This window comes from Brassica rapa, chromosome A05, assembly GCF_000309985.2.
Source record: "Brassica rapa cultivar Chiifu-401-42 chromosome A05, CAAS_Brap_v3.01, whole genome shotgun sequence".
Taxonomy (NCBI): domain Eukaryota; kingdom Viridiplantae; phylum Streptophyta; class Magnoliopsida; order Brassicales; family Brassicaceae; genus Brassica; species Brassica rapa.
Window position 1 is genome coordinate 20,092,694 of NC_024799.2, and position 25,507 is coordinate 20,118,200.

General features: G+C 34.6%; 6 protein-coding genes across 7 annotated transcripts; all 6 read right to left on the reverse strand.

The window, feature by feature from the left end:
* Positions 1-878: 878 nt before the first annotated feature.
* LOC103869309 (vascular-related unknown protein 3) lies at positions 879-6,378 on the reverse strand. Its single transcript, XM_009147367.3, has 3 exons — positions 4,211-6,378; positions 3,987-4,049; positions 879-3,890 (listed from the first exon to the last, which is right to left on the reverse strand). Exons 1-3 carry the CDS (start codon positions 4,427-4,429, stop codon positions 3,780-3,782), a joined length of 393 nt encoding a protein of 130 aa, XP_009145615.1. The 5' UTR covers positions 4,430-6,378; the 3' UTR covers positions 879-3,779.
* A 229-nt stretch (positions 6,379-6,607) lies between these two features.
* On the reverse strand, positions 6,608-7,433 carry LOC103869310 (protein LHCP TRANSLOCATION DEFECT). Its single transcript, XM_009147368.3, has 2 exons — positions 7,107-7,433; positions 6,608-7,019 (listed from the first exon to the last, which is right to left on the reverse strand). Exons 1-2 carry the CDS (start codon positions 7,380-7,382, stop codon positions 6,762-6,764), a joined length of 534 nt encoding a protein of 177 aa, XP_009145616.1. The 5' UTR covers positions 7,383-7,433; the 3' UTR covers positions 6,608-6,761.
* A 964-nt stretch (positions 7,434-8,397) lies between these two features.
* On the reverse strand, positions 8,398-13,208 carry LOC103869311 (DNA polymerase I B, chloroplastic/mitochondrial). Of its 2 annotated transcripts, none has more exons than XM_009147369.3 (12): positions 12,912-13,202; positions 11,969-12,581; positions 11,680-11,871; positions 10,887-11,566; positions 10,316-10,796; positions 10,127-10,222; positions 9,827-9,919; positions 9,548-9,742; positions 9,340-9,432; positions 9,048-9,254; positions 8,887-8,976; positions 8,398-8,793 (listed from the first exon to the last, which is right to left on the reverse strand). In XM_009147369.3, exons 1-12 carry the CDS (start codon positions 13,022-13,024, stop codon positions 8,632-8,634), a joined length of 3,015 nt encoding a protein of 1,004 aa, XP_009145617.1. In that variant the 5' UTR covers positions 13,025-13,202; the 3' UTR covers positions 8,398-8,631. The 2 variants fall into 2 exon arrangements, with proteins under 2 accessions (XP_009145617.1, XP_033148741.1); XM_033292850.1 differs by having other exon boundaries at positions 8,554-8,793; positions 10,127-10,228; positions 10,322-10,796; positions 12,912-13,208.
* Positions 13,209-13,451: 243 nt separating this feature from the next.
* Positions 13,452-17,489, reverse strand: LOC103869312 (probable serine/threonine-protein kinase PBL23). The gene is made up of 2 exons (XM_033292856.1): positions 16,693-17,489; positions 13,452-16,459 (listed from the first exon to the last, which is right to left on the reverse strand). The coding sequence occupies exons 1-2, from the start codon at positions 16,814-16,816 to the stop codon at positions 15,996-15,998; spliced, it is 588 nt and encodes a 195-aa protein (XP_033148747.1). The 5' UTR covers positions 16,817-17,489; the 3' UTR covers positions 13,452-15,995.
* Positions 17,490-17,739: 250 nt separating this feature from the next.
* Positions 17,740-20,838, reverse strand: LOC103869315 (glycerophosphodiester phosphodiesterase GDPDL5). Its single transcript, XM_009147373.3, has 9 exons — positions 20,583-20,838; positions 20,240-20,500; positions 20,049-20,158; positions 19,478-19,979; positions 19,350-19,391; positions 18,981-19,265; positions 18,764-18,906; positions 18,194-18,677; positions 17,740-18,116 (listed from the first exon to the last, which is right to left on the reverse strand). The coding sequence occupies exons 1-9, from the start codon at positions 20,668-20,670 to the stop codon at positions 17,851-17,853; spliced, it is 2,181 nt and encodes a 726-aa protein (XP_009145621.1). The 5' UTR covers positions 20,671-20,838; the 3' UTR covers positions 17,740-17,850.
* Positions 20,839-21,085: 247 nt separating this feature from the next.
* Positions 21,086-22,727, reverse strand: LOC103869314 (protein FATTY ACID EXPORT 6). Its single transcript, XM_009147372.3, has 3 exons — positions 22,293-22,727; positions 21,537-21,624; positions 21,086-21,392 (listed from the first exon to the last, which is right to left on the reverse strand). Exons 1-3 carry the CDS (start codon positions 22,489-22,491, stop codon positions 21,320-21,322), a joined length of 360 nt encoding a protein of 119 aa, XP_009145620.1. The 5' UTR covers positions 22,492-22,727; the 3' UTR covers positions 21,086-21,319.
* Positions 22,728-25,507: the final 2,780 nt, after the last annotated feature.

The window sequence follows — 25,507 nt, forward strand, 5'->3', positions numbered from 1 at the left end:
ACTATTTTTATTGTGTGTAATTTGTTGATTTCTCATATTATGGTAGAATACAAAACAAATTAAAAATATATTATATAATATATTTGTCGATTTATATTTTTGACTATAGTAACCATTTTGATGTATTTATTTCTAAATTAAAGTAACAATTATTATGTTTATATATATTAATAAATCTATATTTTCAAAATTAAATGTATCATGTTTTAATAACATAGATATATATGTCTCTAAATTATTTTTATATGCCAAATAAATTTCACTTTTATTTTCATTTTTGAGAAAATATTAAATTGAAATTTGTTTGTTGTATTCTTATAATTCAAATTTATATGTGTGAATTGTATTAATCATCAAATTATTTAATATCTATTTTAAAAATAACTTTATATATTTTAATAAAAATATCTATAGTTTATATTTTGCATGTGAAATAAAATAATGATATATATGAATATATCTATAACATTTAAAGTTTGTAGATACATTTTAAATAAATTTGTTTAGTTTTATTGTAAAATTTGGTTACAGAATAATCCGGTTAAAAAATAATCGTACGTTTGGTTAGAAAATAATTTAACAAAATAAATGATTTGTAGTTAATCAATTAAGTTTGAAGTTTGGATAGCGAAAAATCTAACAAAATAAATGATTTGTTGTCAATTAATTAATAATTATTAATTAGGTAGCACATGTACTTATTAGAATGAAAAAAAAAATCTAATACTTACTTCCATTTTCATAATATAGATATATTAAAATAGATATTTTGATTATATTGAGTATATGGAGAGCGTAACAAAGATATAATATTCATTGAACAAATTGATGATGTTTGTATATGTTTTCTTATTGTTCATATGTTGATCTCGTGTGGATAAAATGATTTTTTCACTTATTACAACTTTTTTTTTACACTGTAATATAAATATATATAAAAATTGGATTGCAAATTACAACTGATTCATGATATGATTATTAAAGTACAAACTAATTAATCATCTTTTTCGTGAAAAAAATTGTCTCAACTGATTCATGTTTTGATATTCCTTATTGTTTAGATTTGCTTAAATTATTGTTGCCATGTTTTTAGTTAAAAAAACAATTTAGGAAAATGCATTAATAAAACAGGAAAGACAGAGAATATCTATTGTTAGGTTTATTAAATATTGCAATGAACATTCTATTGTAAATATTGTGTAAGTTTAAGGGTTAGTTTAATTTTGTACTCCTCTTTTAATAGATTAGATTAAGTAATTGGCATTGATTTTGAGGTAATTTAATGTTACTTTTTGTACACATTCTATCCGGTTCTGCCATTTCATGAAATAGGTTGTCAGTTACAATTTATAAAGTAAGTGACGTTGTGGTTTTTTGAAAGAAGAAAAAATTATCCACGTATAACTTTATTGATCACATACATAATCATCGAGAGTTATATTCCATATCATCTAAGTTTTATTCCATATCATCTAAAAACTAAACCCTAAAATCTAAATCACTAAACCCTAACCCAAATATAAACCCTAAACTCATATACCAAAATCTAAAAAAATACATAATGTTATGTAATATTAAATTATGTTATGTAATATTAAATTATATTATGTAATATGTCAATCCTATATCACCAAAATTAAAACACATGATATGAAAGTTCAGAAGTGTTCTATTCCATATCCAAATAGAATAGAAACAAGTAATGCCTTCGCAATGGTGAACCCAATATTCCAGAAACTAAACCCTATCCAATCATCACTAAGCCCTACACGAAAATATAACCCCCAACCCATATATCAAAATACATAAGTATTAAATTTGTATGAATTCAGAAGTAAAATAAGGTGATATTAAACGTTCAAATTTATTCCATATCATCTAAGTTTTATTCCATATCATCTGCACTATTCAATTTATATACAACACCTTCTGTCACCTACCAAACCTTCGAAAATGGTTTTCTCCTCCACAAAACTTCACTAAGAATGTAGTCAATGGTATCTTTGTCGCTCAAATCTGAAAATGAATCTATTAACCTTTCTATATTTTATCAATGAAAATTTACTTTGTTAGATTTGTGAGAATAACCAAAGCCACTTTTTTTCTTTTTACAATCACTATTTATTAATTATTACTTTTTTTGCAGGTTTCACCGGTGGATTAAAAGGGTAGTATAGCAATATTATAGGAAAAATAAACGGTGTATTGATATATTAGGGAAATTGGCCATAAAGTGAATTATGGTTTTTTTAACGCCATACAGCCCAGTTCCCCACATTAATTTGTCTTACTTTAGAAAACAAAAAGATACTCCATCTGTTCCTAAATATAATATTTTTTTAGGTAAAACACACTTATTAAGAAAGTTGTTTTTTATCTAAAAAGTATCATTAAATTTTTAAATTAAAAACTATTCAACCATTAAGTATTATTAAATTTTACATAGAAAACTGAAAACGTCATATAATTTGGAACATAAACAATTCTCTAAAACGACTTGTATTAAAAACGAAGGGAATAGTTTTTTAAAAGAAAAAATTCTCTAGGATAGATATTTTTTAAAATTTTTGTCACAAAATAGTCCTCAGTGAAGAAAATGACCAAAATAAGTTTTATTAGAATGTAAAAATGTATTTTTACCCTTGGGTTAACTAATCTAGACTTAGGGTTTAGATTTAAGGGGTGGGGTTTTGGGGATAAAGTTTCAAATTTTTTAAAATAAAAAATAAATGTTAAAATTTTCAAAACAAAAATGAGCTATTTTGGTCATTTTTTTAGAGCTATTTTTGTGACAAAAACTTAAAAAGGGCCATATGAGAGAATTGCTTTTTTTTTTATGTTTATTGTATTTTCTTGTTAGTTTTCAGAAACAATTCAAATATTTTGAAAAGGTGTCTACAATTAATAGATTTTATTAAATCAGCTCTTTTAGAAATCTCTCAAAAGCTAATTCAAAAGTTAAATTTTTATATATATGGCTATATATTTTTATATTGTCTATAAATCTCTCAAAAGCTTTGTGTGAAACTTAATACAATTTCTTTACATTTAAGACTGGATATCTGTATGTAAAAATTGTGGAAATGAAATGGTAATCCAGATATGGACAATAATTGTGAGAGTTTGAACTTCTGGGATTTTATACCATTTTAGTATCATAATTCACATCTAAAAACTAAATAAAAATGAAAGAATACCACATGTTTATATTTTTTTTGTTTTTTACAGCAAACATTCACAGACTCACGTTGACTCTGTAAACCAAAGTGGTAACTCTGCATCTATATGTACGACGAAAGACGGTTGTTTCCGAGCACTACGTGGCAATACCACATGTTTATATATTGTCCACAAATCTCCCAAAATGGAACTTGAATAATTTAAAAAGAAATTTCTATAAATGCTATGAATGTTATATAAATTTGTTTGACACAATCGCACATTAACAAATGAATCGGAACTTTTTTAAAAGTCAGGAAAAGTCAGTCATTTGAACTACAAGGCGTTCCAAAAGTAGTCATATATACATGATTGTACCAAATATTGTGACAAGCATGAAGGCATTGATAACATTTTATTACACATGGAAACATGCTAACTTTATATTAACATGTTTGGACATGTTTTACAAATCTTCACTCTTGCTTGTACAATTTACACATACAATAGATCATCCATCATTATTTCGACTTGCACTAAATTTACTAGCCTTCAACAGATTTTACAGAAAATAATCACAAAAAAAGAATAAAAGATTACGATTAAAAACAGTCGAAGTATCAACCAATGTAGTTGTACAACATCGACAAAGGCACTAAACAAAGTCCTCTCTTCTTCAGTTCTGCGCAATATTCTTCATTCATTATCCCTTTCTTATTCAATCCTTTCTCCTATAAATAAACAATAATTTATATATTAAGAATATATATTCTGTCCAAAAAAAAAGAAGATATATAAAAACATGAACGTGGTTGAAAGTTTCTTACCTCAGTTTTAGAATTGTTCATGGTTTTTCCTTCTGTCGTATTGTTCTCCATTTCACTGCAACCCTAAAACACACAAACATGGCTAAGATCAATGTATATATATAACACATGAGACAACATACATATATATATATATATATGTGTGTGTGTGCATTGCCATTGATGAGGCCTATCAATGTATGTATTATGCAAATACATCAAATTTGTCTTCTCTGTGGGCTAACCTTGGTTCTGTTAGACGGAGATGACGCCGTGTCTTCTTCGACATAGATTATAGGAGACGCAGCATCTGAGATCATGGAAGAATCTTCATAATGGCTGATACCATCTTCGGTTTCAACGTACATATCCCAACTACTCTCTTCTAGACCCTCTTGTATTGTTCTCTGTTGATTAGAGATTACTGTTCGCCTCACGACATTGCTTAGTGCTGAGTTTTCCATTTGAGCTTTCTGAGAGAAGAGCTTGATGAAGAGTAGGTTGATCTTATTGAAAAGAAAGACGTGAGAAGCTAAAAATCGTATTAATTTAGACTTTTTGTTTGTCAAATCCTTTCAAATGTGACATCTATATATATATGAATGTAGGAGGAGGGGGGTACATGAAGCTTGTAGGTCTGGCACAGTTTGGCCCTTTAGTCTAATTATTGTTTAATTTATCTACTTGTTGATTTCATATTTTATATATGTCAGTTGAACAGTTTGATTTCTTTACGTGCAAGAACAAAGAAAGGTATACGAGCTTGTATAGATTTTGTAACACACCGCCTAGACTTCCTACATTATTTAAATCTCATTAGTTAAAAGTTAAGACAAACTAACACTAATAAATACATTTTGTTGTATGTAAAATTCCTACTAATAATCAAAACTTTGCAACTTAAGGAACGATTACATTTCATAATGTCCTACTTCATTTCTTTTGTATTCCGTTTTAAATACTCTTTTATGTGCTAGCTAGGTATCAAATTTACAAGTATGTAAAAGAACAACATTTGTATTGATTTAGGGAAAGTGTTCTTGAAATATATATATAACTCAGTCAATGATGGATACATGTAATTCGTGGGGAACTGCTACTAAGTGTTTAGCGATAATATGGTTTATATAACGTGGCAATCAGATTTAGTCTTCGTTTATCTCAAACAGAAAACGTGATGAAGGCAACATTACACCCTAGGCTATAAACTAAAATAGCTAGTTAATTAAAAACAAATGATAAGCGTATATAATATATGGTCGTATATAGCAGTCCACGTTCTTGAACCTTTTATAGTCCAGCAGGATAATAATTGTTTTATTATTGCATTAGTATTTTTGTTATCAAACATGTACAACATATTGTTGGTGAGCCATGAAGTTTTGAACCGAATCTTTGATGGATTTGGGACTATTACCTCAATTGTGTCCCTTCTCCATCAACCATGTATGGGATAAGTGGCTCCTTAAGCTTTAAAATATTTGACTAATCAACTTGGACTTTGTCATAATAAATAGTTTGACAAAATGATATGAAAGATAGTGATGATATGGATAGTAGTCTAACCAAGATTTTGCAGATCCGAGTTGGTTTTTTTCACATGATGTGCCAGCGAAAATATGAGCAAAGCAAACATTGGTTTCTTCTTAGTTGGCATCTTTTTCTTAAATTTTATATGCGTCCCTAGTTTGTGAACCCTTTGCAGGTATCACACCACTCTTCTTAATAAAGATGAGAAATTGTATGATGCATTCTAGCGTGAACACTTCAAAAACCGTGGTCGTTGATGATTGAGTATCCATTTGATGGAATAATAGCAATAAAAGCCAAATTACTGGCTGGTAGTCATTAAAAGTTGTCAGTCTAACTAAAATGAATGTAATTATCTGATGATACGATTGTAACTTGCTTCTAGTGTCTATTTCAGTTTGAATCTTTGAAGACTGTATTTTAGTTTAGCGACTATGCATACACAAATTTATCATTTTGTTTCTTCTATTTGCTCCAACTGTAAATGGCCTGAATCAGTATTCTTGATGCATGATTTTTGTACATATGATATATGTGTTGGATAATTTTATTAAATGTTCTAATAAAAAAATTTAACAAATTTAGGAATCTTTTTTTTTTTGGACATCAAATTTGGGAATCTATTTTTATATAAATGATCTCTTACGTTTTGGGGGTCATATCTTAATGTTTCACTTGCTTATGTCGAGGACCCGGCCACTTCATCTCCATTGCCAACGCTGCTATCGCTATGGACGTGAGAGAAGAATTGCTGACATTCCTACTGATTACGCACCCTTCATGCAGCAAGCAGCATGCTGTTATCCAGTATCGCTAGACTTCTTCTCCTCTTCGAAAGTCAATTTTATATGACCAAATATCTAATGAGAAGGAGGGTTAAGTTCAATATTAATGTCACCGTGAATGTGTTTATCTCAGGCCTCAGGGAAATGGAAAAGGAGAAATCAGATGGTGTGAGGTAAATTTCACTTCGCCTTAATGTCATCTTGCAGGCCTATATTATGGATCTTGGCAGCACCAACAAGACTTACGTCAATGTTGGTAGTGCTGAATTGCCTTCCTTCTTGATTTAAAAGGGATTTTAATTTTTTTTCTTGGTTTTGTAAAGCTTCTGGTAATAAAATCAATCTATACTTCAATGTTGCAGCTCACTTAGGTTTTTGGACCAAACGCTAAAAGTAACAAAACACTGAAACGACTGAGATTCCAAGGTACCAAAAACAGACATCACTTCTCTGTATTAAGAAGCTAGTAGTGAAAATTTTGTCAAGCCTTTTGAGTGAGAGATCCAAGGATCAAATCACGGATCTCCTCACTGCTGGCTCTGTCAAGAGCGGTTCTTCCATCAGCGTCCTTAACAGTGTAGTCAGCACCGGCTCTGAGGAGCTCCTCGATCTTAGGCTTGTCTCCTTCTGAGGCTGCTAACATCAAAAGAATATCTACAGGATGAATGTTTTGGTTGAGAAGAGCCTCCATCTTATCATAGGTTCCTTCAACCGCAAGCATCCCCATGTAGTTGAAATACTACAAATCACCAAGAACATATTAAAGCTTTATAGACATCTTTGTACAAACGACAGTGATTCAAGAACCTAGAAGTGAAGACAAAACCTGTTCGACGTCATCTCTATCGAAATCATCACGTGATTGGCTGCCATAGATTCCAGCATTCTCAGCATCAACGCCGTTCTTTCCGAACTTGAACCAGCAAGTGGCTCTAGACCCGTTGGAGGGTCCGAGTCCTATCCGGAGCTTCACAACTCGAGTTCCAAGAAACCGAGAGGAGAGCCTTACTGAGGAAGAAGAAGAAGAAGAACTGTTGATAGGTTTGGTGGTAGAGGAGAATAAGCTCGCAGAAGGAGCTGTGCATGATGAAATGGAAGCCATGGCTGCCTCGTAGCTTCTTCTGAGATTTTAGTTAATATCATCCACTCGTTTGTCCTCTTTTATGTTTTTGTTCTTTCTTGATAAGATCACTTGTTCTCTTATTGGTTAATTTTCTGCCGTTGGATTACATAAAGCTTGGTGAACCCTCTCTTCGCTGCAGAGGCTCCGTTGGAAGTTAATAGGCCAAGGGTATTTCTCGTATCAGTTAGGTTTGGTTATTTCACGTATACGGTAGTTTGGATAGGGCTAAAGTATCAATTATGACCTATTTTCAGTTCAGATCCACTTAGAATAGTTTTCGGTTCAGCTTGGTTTATCCTTTCAGTTCAGATCCACTTAGAATACTTTTCGGTTCAGCTTGGTTCGGATAGTAGAAATAGGAACATGAATATATCCAAAAATTTTGGTTTTACATTTGGTTCCTATTCTGTTTCGCATATTTCAGATAATTGGGGAAAAGGTATTTTGATAAACTATCAAATAATTAAGATGATTCGGATAAAAATATTAGATAATAAAATTATTTTTGAATGTTTTTTATAAAAATATCTAGATACCTTCTGTTACTTTTGGATAATTTCATTAGTTTGGATACTTTTAGTTAAAACAATTTCAAAAGGATACGTTTAATATTCTTTTAAATTATATGTATATATATATTGGTTATATTATATGTATATATAATTAATACGTCGGTTCGGTTTTTTTCCAGGCCTATGTGAGATGGCAAATATGGACCTTGACTGCGGGCCTGGCGGAACGGTATTGGGCTAGGGTTTTCTAAGCATGCAAATTAGTGGACCTCGCGGGACAGATTGTTGCGGGTTTGAGCTTTTTCGGGATGGACCGAAGGGGGCCAAACGGGATTACAAAGACCCGCATCTTTTTTCCTTCATCTCAGAGACTGCAGGCTGCGTGGACCTGACCCCCCCCCCGTGTTGCGATACAAGACGGATAAACCAGTTTGCCATCTCTATGTGAAACCATACAAGCATCAACGTTTAACACTAGAAGGCTGGAGAAACTGAAAAGCCTAACATTTACTTACGCGAGCCATGCGTCTTAACAAAACTGTTTCAATACAGTTAGCTTTCATTGTGATAAGCAAAGTGAGCGTTTGTTTTTTTTCCCGCATATGAACATATTTTTTACAAAGCTGATGAGCTAAACAAAAACAAACCTAGAGCAACGCCTCGTAGTTAAGCTTTCAGTTAGCCGAGAAGAAAAGAATAGCGTAGCTCCATTCATCTTACTTAGCAGCATACCAGTTCTGAGCACACTTGGCATCAACAGACAAATCGACTGAGAGAATGTTCTTGCCGTTGAATGGTCTACACATGCAGTCCACAACTATTGATTTAGCTAACTCGGCTGATTCACTTGGTCCTTCCAAGATTACTTCATCATGAACCTGTTTCCACAAGAGTAATCCAAAAAACAATCATTTAGTTATGATTTGAGCCTAAACATGGTTATGTGAAGAGTCTGTGTGTCTAGTGTTTACTTGTAGAAGCAGCTTCCAACCAAGCTCGTTTAAACGTTCATTTGTTGTTATCTCCAGCATAGCGCACATAGCAACATCAGCCGCACTTCCCTGTAGTAATGAGGGTTTAAAATCTAGGAAGTGGAAGACGGTTAAAGAAAAGATGATGGGGGCAAACAGACCTGAACAGGAGTGTTGATTGCTGCTCGTTCGATATGGTTCTTTTGGGCACGTGAACGGTACGCAGGGAACTTACGAGCCCTTCCCAACAAAGTCAGCACATACCCATTTTGTATAGCTTCTTTCTTGCGTAGTTCTTGCCATTTCCGGACTTCTTGTCTGTCATTATACCAGAGATTAACTGTCTCTTGAGCTTCTTCTACCGAAACCTGAAGTGTGGAAATGAGCCTTTGTAAGCTTATTATCAGAACTCAAGCATGTTGGTATCAACTCAAAGAGGTTAGTTTATAGTACCTTCCAGTCTCTAGAAAGCCCAATAGCAGTCTTCCCATAAGCAATCGAAAAATTGAGCATCTTAGCTTTTCTTCTCTCGGAAGCAAAGGCGTCCTGAGTAAGTAACAAAACATTTTGTTAAATCAAGCACAAATTTTAGTTTCTTAGCACCATAGATATTAGACTTAAAACTTTAGAATCTATTTGTTTCACATGAAGGAGAAGTAACCTTTAATAATGGCACTGGTGGCTTCTCCTGTCCAGGTTGTGGATGCCATTCAAGGAGCACTTCACCATTTTCGACAGCTTCACGAATATGTGGATACATATTCATGGCTGTTCTTGAGTGAAAGTCACCACCGGCCACGAAAGCTTCCATCATGCTTTTGCAACGAGCAAGATGTGCCAGAATCCTAAGTTCCAGCTGTTAGATAGATATATCGCATCAGTCAAGAAGCGAATGTCAACGTACTAGTCATCATAGAAGATAAGAGCTTTATATTTTCACCTGCCCATAATCAGCAACAATGAGAGAATTTCCAGGTGACGCTATAAAGGCCTGACGGATCTTGTACCGATCTTTCTCCAACGCAGGTTGGTTCTAGACAGCGAGAACAGAAAACTTTACTAACAAATTCTAGGATATAATCACAAGACCATAAGTACTATAACTCCATGTACAAAGATTAGTTGCTTATCAGAGCACAACATTTTCTAATTTTATGAAAGGTTTCACCAGTACAGAGAGTAGGAAGCTTAGTTACTTAATTGATTCATTCAAGCTAAGTCTAAAGTTCATGCCATGTACCTGCAAATTTGGCCTTCTAGCTGACAACCGCCCAGTTTCAGTGTTGATATTCAGGGAGCAGTGGACACGACCATCTTTGCCAGACACATTACTTCCCTGCAATATAGAAAAATCAGGGAACTAATCAAGTAACCTGTAAGGATAAGCTATTGGAAAGAATTAAGATTAGTTTTACAAGAAAAATTATACCTGCAAGGGAAGAATAAAATTTGATATTAAAGAATCAATGGAGCAAACTTCGCATAATGAAGCAATTGCATGGCAAGCCTCCTTTCCACTTTCACCCCCACCAAACGCATCAAACGCTGTTCCAAAAGCAGATGTGTCTGATTCAACAGATGTATCTGAGTTCTCCGTTTCCAAAATTTCATCTGGTAGCGACATAAACTCCTCATCTCCTCCGATGTTTTCTTCTAGAGAATTATCATCTGCAGCGAGCTCTGTAAAGTCATACGCTGCAGAGACTTTCCCAGCTAAGGCTTTCAAAGTAGCTCCACTAACAGAAGGCCACCCTGAGGCGGTGAACTTTTCAGTAGGCAAAGGACTGTCACTAATCCTATGCAGTTTGATATTCCTGAACTTTGTGGCTCTTTTTTTGCCTTCTTCAATCACATTGTCAACATTGGGGACTTTGAAAAGTTTTTCATATGGAAGATCCTCACCATTACAACTGTAACATAATAATATAACAAAACTAGTGTTAGATATAGTACATGTCAACTTCCAGTGCACTTCAGATGAAGATTTAGAAGAAGCATACCTATTAGTAATGCCACCGAAAAATAGCTGTCTTAATTGAGTGTCACTGCCAACGTTCATATGCTTTGCATCAGGACAATGCTTGGAGGCCCAACTCCTGAACCTAGAAACAGCAACTTCCTGTTCTGCCTTGGCTACAATCTCAATCTGCGCAAGATACTCCCTATCTACTAGCATCCCCTCCGCTTCCATTGTAGCGAGAAGCTCACCAAAAGGTTGCCAATACTCTTGGTAGAAATCAAACATGTTCTTTCCCGAAACTAGCTTCCCATCAAGAAACCATTTCTTCGCCTGCAGTTGTTTCTTCATGCTCTCGTAAAGCTTTAGCGTGCTTATCGAATCCAGCGCAGAGTAGGAAATCCAAGCTTCTCGATCATCCTTTTGCAGCTCTTCAACAGGTGGGATGACCACCACTTTCCCCTCGGTTCCATCTTTCTTCAGTTTTCCCTTGCCGAAGATCGTCTTCATTGATGTTTTACCGAATAGTTCTGCTTCCTCCTTTGTATCAGTTCCCCCGAGAACTCTTGGGTCGCTTGTGAGTGCTTCCAGAGAATAACCACCCGATGTCTGTCTAGACGAATCCCACAACCGTGCCATGCGCATTGTATCACCATGAAAACCAGAAAGCTTGATTCCGTAGTTTCTTATAATGTGGTTATCAAAGCTGTAGTTATGCCATACCTATAAGTTCAAAGAAAAACAAGACATGAGTCAGAAGTTGTGAGGGCCTTCAACTAAACAAAGGAGAGGCAAACTGAAGAACAGCAGCAAGTTGTTTTTGAGTTTAAGCTCACTTTTTTAATGGATGAGTCTTCGAAAAAAGGCTTAAACTCAGCCAAGACATCCTTGCCATTTTCGCCAAGAACATCCACCCATATACATGATTTTCCATCTCCAAAGTCTGCTTCTGATCCACAATATATACTGAAACATATAAGCTCACCATGGTCCACAGGTGTTTCACTCTTTACATCAATCCTCGACACCTGAGGAATTGATAATCAGAAAAACAAAATCATTACTACCAGATGCGTTTATAAGCCAAGAGCATTAGCAATGTAACAGCAAACAGTGGCCACATACCTCTGTATCGCAAGCATGGACAAGATCCCTATATTGATTCACGAGCTTAGCCACAATTTCCTTTGCGGTAGACACATTATCCACAACACGAACCCTGTTATATATCTTTGTGAGGTTCGCACGGACTTTGGACAGGTCGGTCCGTTTTCCCACTTTGGAAATGGTTACCGTATTCTTGTCATCTATCTTCTCCCCAGCCTTAACATTCTTCCTTGGCAACGCTACGAGAGGTCCTCTTTGACTCTTCTGTAGCGCAAAGCCATTCATCTCTCTATCAACCGTTGTAACAACGTCACCTCTGGATTCTAGCTGGTTCTCCAAGGTCTGGTAGTTTCCATAATCTATCTTTGGGACGAAGCTTCTGAAATAGTTACTGCCGTTACCAGAAGCATCATCCTGATTGACTTCCCCTTTTCTCCAAGCACTTACAGCTCCGGTTAGTTTCACAGTTGGTGGAACCATTATGGCAGTCTTAGATCCAACACTAAGTTTCCACTCTCCACTAAACTCAACGGTAGAAGACCCTTGACGACCTGAGTGCTGAAACCCATGGGAACCACCAGAAGCTGTAGCAGTGCAATATCTAGCATTTCCATTTGTGATAACTACTTTTCTGCAAAATCATAAGCACCAAAGAAAATGGTATTACCAACATATAGAGAACACCATCAAGCTCTAACCTTTAGATACATTGCTCTACTTAACCAAAAGGGTTGAAACAGAGAACTTTAACATTCAAAGTATGAAACTTTAACAGGAACACATTAGCCTATAAATGAGAAACTAAGTACCCAATATAGCAAATACAGCTTTACATGCTTCTTCAATTATAAAACTATCAAACAGACGCTATTGAGGAATAAGTAAAGATGAGTTCTTTTTAATGAACCCTTCAACAAGAGCACACGAAATGAGAGGGAGAAGAGATAGAACGGTGTGAAACCTGGTAAGGATTCTATGGTGAGGAACGAGTAACGAAAGAACGGAAGAAGAAGCGCGAGGACGGCGCGAGACCCAGAAAGAAGAGGGAGAGAAGTGGCGGAGAGAGACCCCCATGGCCGCAAGTGAAGATAGTCTTCCCAGCTTGAAGGGATTTTGCGTCGTCTCTTCAAAAGGAAGGGATAAAAAAAGAAAAGGGTTTAGTGGTGGCGAGTTTTGTCGTTTCTCACAGAGCTGAGCTGGTCGCCATTACCTCCATGGCTAACCCTTTAAACCCTTACTTTCCCCCTTTTCCTTAATTAATTGTCTGTATTTATTATCCACTTAACACACAAAACAGAACATCTTGTCCGAAAAGTTTGGATTTTTAATTGGGTTTTTAGTGATAAATCTTCCTAACTAAAGATTTATCAACTAAAGATTTTTCGTAAAACATCTCCTCAACTTATTATCTTGTAATTTAATCCCCTTAAGTTCTATTCCGTTAGATTTTGTTACCTTCCGTCTATTGTTCTGTTATTTATAGACGGATGTTGTTTACACATAAAGACAGAGTTTCATTTTAGTGATAAATCCTCCAACTAAAGATTTTTTGTAAAAAATCCTTCAATTTACTATCTTGTAATTTAACCCCTCAAATCTATTTCGTTAGATTTTGTTACCTCTGTTATTGTTCTGTTATTTATGAACGGATACTGTTTACATACAAACGTAGAGTTTCATTAAATTATAAAACATGTTTTCTTTATTAAATGAAATAGAGCAGACAATGAAGCTCAAAATCCCAAATCGAAAGTTAGATGTTCCAAAATAGCAATGCGAAAACCATAAAAGACTATAAAACATTGAAAAAGACCATAAAACAGAACATTGAAAAAGATAACACTACTTTAGACAAAAAAAAATAGCGTTGTCTACTCTTTATTTATGATCTTTTTCAATGCTTTGTTTTGTTAGGGGTAGGCAAAAAAAACAGAACAGAACCGAATCAAATCGAACGAACCAAAACGAAAATTATTCAAACCAAACTAAACTAATTATGGTTTACTTACTTTGGTTGAAAAAAAAATTCTAGAAACGAATTAACCAAACCAAACCAAAGTGCCAGTCCTACAACTTATAATATTTATATTAGGTTCAAAGATAATAATCTAAAATATGAAAATATCATCTTTATGTTTGGTTTTACATTTAAATACAAAAAAAATTAATGATTTAGTGTCAAACGATGATTTCTTTTATTTTTTACAAATTAAATTTTCATAACCAAACTAGAACAAAAATAAAAATTAACTCGACTAAACACATTTTAAAAAGAAAACATGTTTTTTTAGGTTTAGATGAAACTTTGCGTTTGTGTGTAAACAATATCCGTTCATTTATAACAGAACAATAGACCGAGGTAACAAAATCTAACAAAATAGAACTTGAGGGGTTAAATTACAAGAAAACAAGTTGAGGGGATTTTTTTCGAAAAATATTTAGTTGGGGGGGGGGGGGGGATTCATCACTAAAATGAAACTCTGCGTAAACGATATATGTCCAATAAATAACGAAACAATAGACGGAAGGTAACAAAATCTAACAACATCGAACTTGAGGAGATAAATTACAAGATAACAAGTTGGGGGGATTTTTTACGAAAAATCTTTAGTTGAGGAGATTTATCACTAAAAACCATTTTTAATTCTAAAATCTGATTCTAGTGTTCTGACGATTTGTGCTAGGTCTAGCCAAAAAATATAAAACCTGAAATACAAAATAAATTCAAACCAAAAGTAATCCTATCTAAAAGTAAAAATCAGTGTTTTAAAAATCGTTTTAGTTGGTGTTTAGGCGCTAAGCTCAGTGAACCATGGTGATTACTTTATAAAACGTCTAAATAATTATAATATGATAAAAAATAATTATTATTATTTGTGAATTTATATTAATTAATATATTATAGTATAAAATCTTATCAAAATAAAAATATGAATGTTATTATATATTTAATCAGTCTAATTAATAATCCAGACGTGTGATAAATCATTTTAGACGCTAGATATTGAGTTTCCGTTTAGCGCATAGTAATTTTTTTTAACACTAGTAAAAATATGAATGGATATAAAAAGTTTTAGGTGGTATTTAGACGCTTAATAGAGTATTAGCGCTTAAACGTATTATTCAGAACCTATGCTAGACATAGGCGTTAACAAATCATTTGTTTATCTATTATATATTACATAATTACATTACATATTTCTTTCAATTGTACTTAATTAAAAAATTACTTTGATGAAATATTAAAAAAATGGATATACTAAAAACAAACCGGAGAGAAGAAAAGATTATCACTTATTTAGATAAATTATTGGTAAATATAATATATTTAGTCATTTGATTCAATTGATTTAGACTAATTTGGATCGCTTTAGACAACTAAAATTGTTTAAACTAAATTTAAACCAATTTAAATCGATTAAATCAAACATTTATAAAAATATTTCGAATATGACTAATTTTCCATCTAAGCGAACATCTAGTTGATGTAGGACCAATTTTTTTAGAACATTGATCCTCCATACAGATATAAAACTCTGATGAGAACTAGAAAACTAAACCTAAAAACCTCAAGGCATACATGAACACACCCTACCCATGCCTAATTTGTGCAATGTAAAAGGAGAAAAGTTTGAAACTTGAAACCAAAAATAAATAAATATTCTCAGCAAAAACTCCTCAAATTTCCTAAAACAGATCATTAAAATTACAAATAAGCAACATATTGCTTAAAGCTTAGATTTTTCCTCTCCTTCTTCTCTGTTATCATATGTTTTATTAGTTTGTTTATTAATTATAATAATTCCCCTTGTCTTCTACAGCTTCTGCATCTACTTTGTCTTTGGTCATAGCTAAGTACTCGAGCGCACTAACCACATCACTCATCATTGGTCTCGTTGCTGCTTCTTCTTGAAGACACATCGCTGCAACCGCAAGTGCTTGATACAATCCTATTATTGGGTACTTCCCTTCAAGCAAAGGATCCGCCATTAGCGTGAACTTTCTCCTATCTTTAAACAACGGGCTCGCCTGCGCATTTTAGCAATCATCCATTCAAGAAAACGCCTATAAACAAGAGACTTTGCATGTGAAGTATGTTACTATATATAATTACCCAAGTGACTAGATTCTCTTCTTGAGTTGGTTTTGTCGGGTCGATCACTCTTCTTCCCGTGATCATCTCCAAGAACACTACTCCGAAGCTGTACACATCGGACTTCACAGTGAGCTGTCCGGTGAGAGCATACTCAGGCGCACAGTAGCCGTACGTTCCCATCACTCTGGTCGAGACGTGAGTCTCTCCACCGGTCGGACCGACTTTAGCTAAACCGAAATCCGAAAGCTTCGGGTTGAATTCTTCGTCAAGTAATATGTTGGAGGTTTTGAAGTCTCTATAGATCACAGGAGGATCAGCTGTTTCGTGTAGATACTCAAGCCCTCTCGCTGCTCCTGCTGCAACTTTCATCCTTGTGTCCCAATCCAACGGCTTCTTCTTGTTCCGCACCAATTCTGTAATAATAAAGATTAATTTTCTTACAAAACTATACTCCATTTATTTCACTTTAAAAATATCATTAACTATACAATTTACCATATTTCAACCAATAAAAAAAATAGTGAATATTGTTAATAAATTTTTCATTGAAAAAATAAAATAACACTTAAAATGAAACAAAATTTTAACTGTAAAACGACAAGTAATATGAAACGGATGAATTGTAATGTTTTAGATGTATATATACCGAGAAGATGATCTTCTAATGAGCCATTTTGCATATATTCATAGACAAGAATGCGTTGATCACCGTCTGCGCAATAACCAACCAAATTAACAAGGTTTTGATGATGTAAGAGACCCAACATCATGACTTCAACAAGGAATTCTCTGTTCCCTTGGTAGCCATTCCTGTCTAGTTGCTTAACTGCAACAACCTGAATAATGCAAAGAATCAGAACATCAAACCGGAACAGGAATATGAAGGAGATGTTGTAATAAATAGTATGTATATATATTACCTTATCATTGGTTTCTATGTACCCTTTGTAAACCCTTCCGAAACCGCCTTCACCGAGCTGATTCTCAGGATCAAAGTTCCTGGTGGCGACGCTCAGATCTTGGAATGTAAAGATCTGAGCACTGATGTTCCTTCTCCCGAGTTTTGTTATCTCCTCGTATATGTATCTTCGCCTACTACTATCTACATGTACATATGTCAGCTTCTTTTAGATAGAAAAGCTCTAAGGAATCTGAGAATGATAGCTAGGACCTGTTTTAAAAGAGATGTTGTCAAATTCTTTGATGCTTTGTCTCGATGATGATCGTCTGGTAAATCGTCTCTCGGACATACAGCAGAACAAGCAAGTTTTCATCCTGTAATGTATGTTGTTTATATGTATCTGCCTGAATTTTTTTTACTTCAAGAATATGATTTGATTACTAAAGGTTCATGGATGTTCTTGACGACCAAGATTTTTATATTTTCTTTGGTTGTAAGATGGCAAAAGGGTTTGCTGAGAACATAAGATTGGCCTTTGAAGAAACCAAAAGAAGAATCTGGTCTCTTTTGGCCTCAAAAGAAGAAGGAACAACACAACAAATGAGATATTGATTTTGCTACCAAGAACCCTTCCTTATGTTTGACTGTTTACTTTTTGTTTTCTTGACATCAAATGATGATGAGTGTTGGTGAAGAATCCGTTGGAACAGAACTGAGATCAGATAATCTAAATTTGGATTTGTTGTTATGTGTTTTTACCCATTTCCATATTTCTATTAATATCCTCTTCTAGAGTTGAAATTTTCAGATATCTTATAGAAGTCTGACATACTTAATTAAATTTTGTGCTTCATAGTTTTACTTGCAGATACTGCAGTTGAATTCAGTTACAAGCACTTAAAACTAAACTATGATAAAGATGCTCACAAGAACCACCATGGCTCTAACCGTAGAGGAAACTTGTACTGCTTTTGCCTTTGACTTCACATCTTCCTTTGCTGGTGCAGGTGCAGGAGGCTGGATTCTTACTTCAGGCAGAGGTGGTTCCGTGACATTTGAGTCAAGTAGTTGTGGATATGGAGCTTCTGCTGGTGAAAGCATCTCTCGATTAGCCAAAGATACGAGCTCTCCGGTTCTTATCTGCTCCATTTTGCTGTAGCATGGGTTCTCTGCAGTCAAATATTACTTCAGACTGGCTCAAGAACATTTAAAGAAGCAAAGATAGTAAAGAGGAGACATTACTTACTTGTGTATCTTGAAGTGGTCGCTGGGAAGTCAGTAATGATGCCATCAACCTCAGGATCTCCTCGGACAAAGTAGTCTATCTCCACAGTTGGATCAGAGAAAAAGTCATACGGCTGAGTTATAAACTCGTTGCTAAACGTCTCAACGTACACACGAAGACCGCTTGATCTGAGCCTTGGGACAATATCTGTTTCCTTTTCAAGCCTGGCTATCCCTTCGCTGTAGGGAACAACTGACTTCTTACTGATGACAATGGAGCCTGCAAAACTCTTGATGTCTTTGATTGCGGAATCTGCGACATCATGGATGTCTTCATCGACTGCATAGACCAGCTCTTCGTTAGTCATCTTCCCCTTCTCCTTGAACTCTATCAACACAGCCTTATCAGTAGACTGGATCAATACTTGACTAGTAGCTCTCTTCAACTCATATAGTACAGCATCAACTATGCTGATTCCTTGATGTGTTGCTAGATATGCTGCATACTAAGAAACAGAGAATGCTATATTAAGAAAAGAACCATGTGTTGCACATTATTCAGAAAAAAAAATTGCAATAACAGAAGTCTAACCTCTATTTTTATCAAGCTGCCTGAGAGAGAGCTGTAACGGTTTGGAAGTAACAAGAACTCAGATAATGTAAGAAACTTTCCAAGGTTCTTGTTTCTTGGGTTTCTGAATAAACCATACACCCTATGAGGATTAGAAATGATAGCTGCAAATGAAAAGAAGACATTATTAGTGCATATATTGACTCTTCATTTTCAGTTTTTGTAGCTTCTTTCTTACGCTTCAAGGTTTGTATCTCAGACATTGTCAGGCTGAAAGTGAAGATTCCACTTCCCTGCTGAATCTCTGAAACTGTTGACGACAGGTTTCTGAAGCTTGTGTAAATGACATTAGTGCTGTTCATAAGATCTATGGAGCTCATGCAAAACGGGATCTTATCCTTGGACATCTGGACATTGCAATCAATAAAGTCAACGCCGTCTCTAACAGCTTTCTCATATGCCAAGTCAGTACCGCCAGAGAAGTCTCCACTAGCCCCATCCTTGGAGATAATAGTTATATTAGCTGCAATATCAAAATGGGTCAGAACTGAAACTAAGAGATGTAGAAAGGTCATTTATAATAGTATGGTTTCCTTCATGCATGTACCTTGCTTTGTAGCTTTTTTCTTGTCTAAATGAGAGAAGCAATCTGTGGAAAACCAAACAAGTGTTTTGGTTACTTAGTATGAAAAATGGGAAGATAAAAGATTACAAGTAGAGTTTTCTTTTACTTACTGATGGCTCTATAAGGAGTCAGAGGGAAGTCTGATAAGAAACCATCAACAGAGAAGTTTCCATTGTCAATGAAATATAAATACTCATTCGTTGGATCATAGCTGTAGTTATAAGCAGATACGGCATCATTGGCAAACTCTGAGGCGAAGACTTGCAAGCCTTGTCTATGAGCATCAGTGACAAGCGACGTGTGGGGTTGCAGGTAAAGATCTGAACTTACAGGCCATATGTAAGATTTTGGGACAAGAATGCCAGATGAAAAAGTTTTTATAAAGGTTAGGTTCTTGGCAAGAGAGGCGTAAGATTGGTTGGTGAAGGGATCTATCTGGTCTTGACTCAAAAACCTAAAGATGAGCTTTGTCTTAGTTGGTTTGACATCTTTTTTCACGCTCTTCAGGAAACTGATGTCAGGAGAAGATATGAAGTTGATTTTCATGTGGCTTGATATAGACAGAACAAAGTTTCTCATGCTTAAATTGTGTTGCGTGTAGAAATCACTGTGCTGTAAGAACAGTAACAAGGAGAAGATTTAGTAATGATCTTAGTATATAAAAGAGTATATACATTTTACCTGAATGTTTAACCAAAGGCCTGAAGTCCCTAGTTTTGCTACTTCTTCAATACGCAATATATTGGAAACATCATCGAAGATTTGTAGTCTTGAGAAAACACCCTGTTCCACTGTTGAGAGGAAAATTTTTAGCATACAATCAGAATCAAGAAGAGGGTTCAAAGAAACAAGATAGTTAAAGAACCACTTACAAGTCACAGTAGAGAGTTCCTTCCATGTGAAACCAACAGAAAGCCATTCTTTGTGATTTGGGTAAACGTCCTTGACATTAGAAGCGTTATCAAGATTCAGGTTTGGGAAGCAGATTCCGGCACCGTCCTTTGTTAGCTGAAGGTCACACCATAGTGTTACGTCTGGAGAAGTTGTCAACTTCACCATCTTATATGCATTTTCACTAGAATCTGGAAGCAAACCAGAGAACCCTCCTCTAGCAACCACAACAGGAGGTTTCCCTGCCAAGAAAAACACAAAAGAAAGTGTCATAACATCATAAAAGATTCATGTGTTAGAAAAGTGAAATAAACTGTCTCTGACCATGCAATGTCTGCCAAGAGCTTGATGAAGCAGTCTGCAAAATGAAAAAGTTGATCAGAAACAGAAAAACCATCCTAGGGAACGCCATGGTTACTGGAGATTTTTCTCTCCTTGACACTTTTCTTGCTGAAGATGGGAGTGAATAATTGTACTTATGAGCTGTTTATCAATAAAGTTACACTAACAACCACTTCCTCAAAATGGAAAGTTCAGCTTCAAAACGTAATCTTATTCTGCAGCAGCACTTACTGCAACTTTATTCTATCTTTGTTGAGAACAATGTCGTTTATGTGGAAAATGGGAATCTTAGCTGGAGACCTTAGGTGAAGATAGCTAGCATGTGAGTATATTTCCACATATCTCATTGGGTCTCCATAACATTTCTAGCTTGAGAGACGCCCAAGTTCTAAAACTGTGTCACCTCCATTTATGGACCATGTAATGCTTTTAGAAATAGATCAGCTAACGGTCAAGATTTGCCCTTCTCGTATGTACAAAGAATGTGTAGCAAAAACGTCAGATATTTTGATATTTAAGATGACTCAAACCAGTTTGTAGTTAACAAAAACATGATTACAAGAAACTAATCCCAGAAACACTCATGACTATATGAAGTTCTTCAACTAATACAAACTAATTTCAGAACCACACAAGAGACTTTTAATCCACAAATTCAACAAAGGAGAGAATCATATACATCCATGAGAAAAAAAAGAAAAAACAGAGTTGCATAGCCATCATTCAGTTTTTGATGAGATCTTATTGCCACCAGTAGCGATCTTGTATACGTAAAAACAGGTCATGAGAGCACTGCAATACAGATATTGTACTCTACTGTTAAAAAGTAAATGGAGCAGAAACGCAAAATACCAAATCTTGGATGATACAAACAAGGATAAATAGAGAAGCCAGATATTTTCACACAAAGGAAATGAGAAAAGAGGAAATGTTCACCTGATGCCAGCAACTAGACCAGCCGGCATAACCTTTTGAGTGAGCAAGTAACGCTGTCCCATGACTAGTGTGAGTGCTGCTGAGATTACTGTATACAAAAACAAACATTCAGATGAGTTTCAGTCACTGAAACAGCAAAATGAAAACAGCTTATGTGAGCTTGTTTGAAACGTTCTTGAAGGTTGGGTAAGTACACTAGTTAAAATCAGGAACCTACTCAAGTACAACATGTTACAACTCAAGTATGACAACACCCTTGGGTTGGTTGCACTTAACACACCATCATCTTGTTTTTAAGAGAGACACTAGAATTTTAAGAAACTAGCAAACCCAATTCAAATACTTATACACCTTTTTTTTTTTTTTTGAACAACTCAAATACTTATACACCTAAAGATCCAAACACAACAAAATGTTGGCTTTTTCATCTTTGATCATCAGATAAAATTATTTGTTCAGATCCAGATCTTAATGGTTCTAATTAAGATCCATAACCTACATAACATAGCTAGAGTCTATAACTAAACCCAAGTTCTTCATCCAAACAGTGAACCATAGGAAAAAAAAACATTCCTTTACTCAATTGACAAGTCAGTGAAAAAGGCTATTCACGTCTTTTAAATAAAAAGTCATGTCTATACCATATCGATCAAGACAATAACGGAACCATATGATGCAAAGTCGAAATCTTTCTAAACATAAAAGTCATCTTAAACCTGAGAAAGACAGTAACCAAAAGGGAAACACGAACAAGACCTGTCTGAAGAACAACAGCGATGGAAGAATTTTTCTTCTTCTCGAAAGCTTTGAGACTGAGATATCCAGCGAGGATGAGTAGTAAGCCAGCGACTGCACCTCCGGCGAAAGATGTAATGCTTCCTTTCTTCATGTATCCGATGAACCCACCGCCGATTAGGAGCATCCCATAGGGTATTGTGAAGCAGAAATCATGCATGTTCTCGATATTGGGTTTTGTGAATTCCTGTTTTTCCGGGAAAGTAGAAGACGAAACTTGGGATGAAGACAATGTTTTGTAATGAAAAGGAGGAGGAGGAGGACGATAGAGTTTTTTTATAATGAGTTTGGTGTGTGAGTGGTGAGCGCGTGGAAGAAGTCCGTCTTTTTTTTTAGTCAGCGATCGTTTTGAGACAACTGAACCCACTTAACAGCCCATTGCTTATACGGCCTTATCTAATTATTTATTTATTTATTTTGGACAATCTAATCAATAATTTAGATTTGAAATTTTTATCTATTAATGCAATGGGGGTAATGTTTTGAAACAAAAAAAAAATTCTACCTCTCTTTTCACAAAGAACATTATTGTAGAATTATTTTTTGTTTCGAAAAATTCATTCCATATTTTCAGTGTATTTTTACATATTTTTCTTTTATCTTTTTAATAACCAATATATATATATATATATATATATATATATATTTAATTAATTATACATCAAATAAAAATATATTAATATATTAAAAAAAATCAGAATAAAATTTCTAAATAACGTTTCTATAAAAGGGATGTAGCAGTATTTAAGAAAATGATCTAATGTCAATAATGTGTCAGTCGTTGCAACCATTTACATCGAATCATTGACAAATGACAAGTCTAAGATCAACGACTTGTGCTTCTAAGAGCATCTTTATCGCAGTATGCAACTGCTAAGCATTAATTGAATTTAAAAAAAAAAAATTGGGTTAATTAAGTGGAAACGTATCTTAATTAGGGGAAGGAAGACACCGTGTCTTGAGACACGTGTTGAGTTGTGGGTGTTCAGAAGCAAACCGTGTCTCTCTCCCTTCTTCGATTTCGTCGACGACTCCGACGTTCTCATCTCTCAACCATGGCTTCTCCTTCGTAAGCTTCGTCTTATTCTTCTCGATGATAGTTCCGTAATTGGTTTATCTTGATGAGTTGATGTTTTTGATCCACAGTGTTTTAGAGCATCGTCCAGCTTCACTCGATGCTACAGCAGATCCACCCGCTCTGTTCGACGGAACCACAAGGTTCTTCATCTCATCCTTATGTCTTTATATAGTTGTCTTGAGGCTTTTTTGTAATTTTGATTATATTGTTTTGGTAAAGATTGTACACAAGCTACGGTTGCCCATATGCTCAACGTGTTTGGATCACCAGAAACTTCAAGGTGTTATAACAAGGCTAACTCTTTTTTTCATTGGATTGAGAAAGTTTTTAACTTTCCATCATGTCTTGCATGCCAAATTGTATTTGTAAGATTTTGGGTTCTTTGTTTTGTTTTGGATTTGAAGGGTCTGCAAGTAAAGATTAAGCTTGTTCCTTTGAACCTTGGGAATATGCCTGCTTGGTACAAGGACAAAGTCTATCCTGAAAACAAGGTTACACATTCACATCTTACATTGCTTCTTAAAATGGTTTCAAGTTAATTACTAATTCTCATTGCAGGTGCCAGCACTTGAGCACAATGGAAATATCATAGGGGAGAGTCTTGATTTGATCAAGTATCTCGACAACACTTTTAAATCATCTTCCTCACCAATCAAATGGCGTCTTTGTCTGGTTCCTAAATTAATGAGATGGACGTAGAGAACACTGATGAGATAAGATGGACGTAGGAAGACGACATTTGATTGGTGAGAATGTTATTGCGCTCACTGTACTGGGGTTAATGCCACATACTTCATAAATAGTTGCAGCTTCTCAAGAAATCTAGTTCCTAAATTAATGAGATGTATGTGTGTGTGTGTATTGCAGGGTCCTCTGTCGTAACAGCGACCGTATCCATCACCTGGAGCTGTTCTGAGGAGAAACGCAGAGACGGCATCCTCGCAGAAGAAGAAACCAAACTCTCATTTCACGGAAATCACAAAGAGAGGCGATGGAAAAGATGGTCTTGGTGATGCAGATTGAGAAAGAGAGAGAGAGACTTATTCTTGCCCTATATGTTTGATTTTCTCCATATACATGTATGACCTTGAGAGTAGTTTGTTTACTGGTCTGGTCTAGTGAAAACAAGTAACCATACTTTAAATGTGAATTAGCATGTAAATGTTCTAAGTGTTGAAAATGATGGTTGAACAAAAGGTAATATCTGTTTATTTGCATGTAAATGTTCTCAGTGTAGTGTTTGTCGTTGGATCATGTCTCTTTCTGATCTTGATTGAAAGTTTTGATTCAAAGTCCATACCAAGTAACTTCACAACACAAGATTCATAATCTCTTTCTATTCAAAGTTCATATGAAGTTTCACTCTTTTTATTCACAACACCAAATTTTATTCACAGAGCTCTCGTTCTTTCTTTTTTATGAAAATTTAAAACAATTGCTACAAATATTTTACTAATCTTTGTTTGGACGTGACGAAGACAACAACTGAGTTCAGACGATTCTTTTAATTATTATCGTTTATTTTACTAATCTTTGTTTTTTTTTTAAAAAAGTCAATGGTTAAAATGTTATCGTGTACTATGTTTTAAGAAAAAGTGTAAGTTTAATAAGAAAAATTAAAAAAATTTGGTGTTTAATTAATTTTTTTTAAGAACTTTAAATAAGAAACTTGCAATGGAGCACGTAAATTTTTGGATCTCTTAATCAAGTCTCTTAATTCACTTTTACAATTAAAAAGTATTAAAAAAAATAAGAGACCCATTTAGAGTCTCTAGGATAATGATGCTCTAAAGCTCCAGCCTCTGCAACTTTTGGATTTTTTTATTATTAGTCATAGTTATATTTAGATCAAAATTTAGTATAAACTTCAATTAATCTGAAACACACAAAGTGATCCTTTTTCATTTTAGTAAACGCCATATGAGCTTTATCATTGGCATTCTTTCAAACCAAAAGCAAAATATAAATAGATATATACATAGTCAAAGCAGAAGTTGGTTTTTTATCTTGCACAATAATTACAGTCATTGAAACCATGTTGTCTACATTAGCAAAACCAAGTCTTCTTACTCATAGTTCGAGAATTTCATTTTATTGT

Coding starts and splice junctions, on each gene's coding strand:
- LOC103869315 (XM_009147373.3), bottom strand. CDS start 20,670: ATGGCGTTCCCTAGGATGGTTTTTCTGTTTCTGATCAACTTTTTCATT. Junction 20,501..20,582: donor CTCTTGGCAGACATTGCATG/GTCAGAGACAGT, acceptor TTTTCTTGGCAG/GGAAACCTCCTGTTGTGGTT. Junction 19,980..20,048: donor GCCTTTGGTTAAACATTCAG/GTAAAATGTATA, acceptor CTGTTCTTACAG/CACAGTGATTTCTACACGCA.
- LOC103869310 (XM_009147368.3), bottom strand. CDS start 7,382: ATGGCTTCCATTTCATCATGCACAGCTCCTTCTGCGAGCTTATTCTCC. Junction 7,020..7,106: donor ATAGAGATGACGTCGAACAG/GTTTTGTCTTCA, acceptor GGTGATTTGTAG/TATTTCAACTACATGGGGAT.
- LOC103869314 (XM_009147372.3), bottom strand. CDS start 22,491: ATGCATGATTTCTGCTTCACAATACCCTATGGGATGCTCCTAATCGGC. Junction 21,625..22,292: donor CGCTGTTGTTCTTCAGACAG/GTCTTGTTCGTG, acceptor TTTTGTATACAG/TAATCTCAGCAGCACTCACA. Junction 21,393..21,536: donor GGTCTAGTTGCTGGCATCAG/GTGAACATTTCC, acceptor TCTGTATTGCAG/TGCTCTCATGACCTGTTTTT.
- LOC103869309 (XM_009147367.3), bottom strand. CDS start 4,429: ATGGAAAACTCAGCACTAAGCAATGTCGTGAGGCGAACAGTAATCTCT. Junction 4,050..4,210: donor CTCCGTCTAACAGAACCAAG/GTTAGCCCACAG, acceptor TGTGTGTTTTAG/GGTTGCAGTGAAATGGAGAA. Junction 3,891..3,986: donor TGAACAATTCTAAAACTGAG/GTAAGAAACTTT, acceptor GTTTATTTATAG/GAGAAAGGATTGAATAAGAA.
- LOC103869312 (XM_033292856.1), bottom strand. CDS start 16,816: ATGATGTTGGGTCTCTTACATCATCAAAACCTTGTTAATTTGGTTGGT. Junction 16,460..16,692: donor ATTAGAAGATCATCTTCTCG/GTATATATACAT, acceptor TTATTATTACAG/AATTGGTGCGGAACAAGAAG.
- LOC103869311 (XM_009147369.3), bottom strand. CDS start 13,024: ATGGGGGTCTCTCTCCGCCACTTCTCTCCCTCTTCTTTCTGGGTCTCG. Junction 12,582..12,911: donor CACCATAGAATCCTTACCAG/GTTTCACACCGT, acceptor ATGATTTTGCAG/AAAAGTAGTTATCACAAATG. Junction 9,255..9,339: donor GGCTTTCTAGAGACTGGAAG/GTACTATAAACT, acceptor TCCACACTTCAG/GTTTCGGTAGAAGAAGCTCA.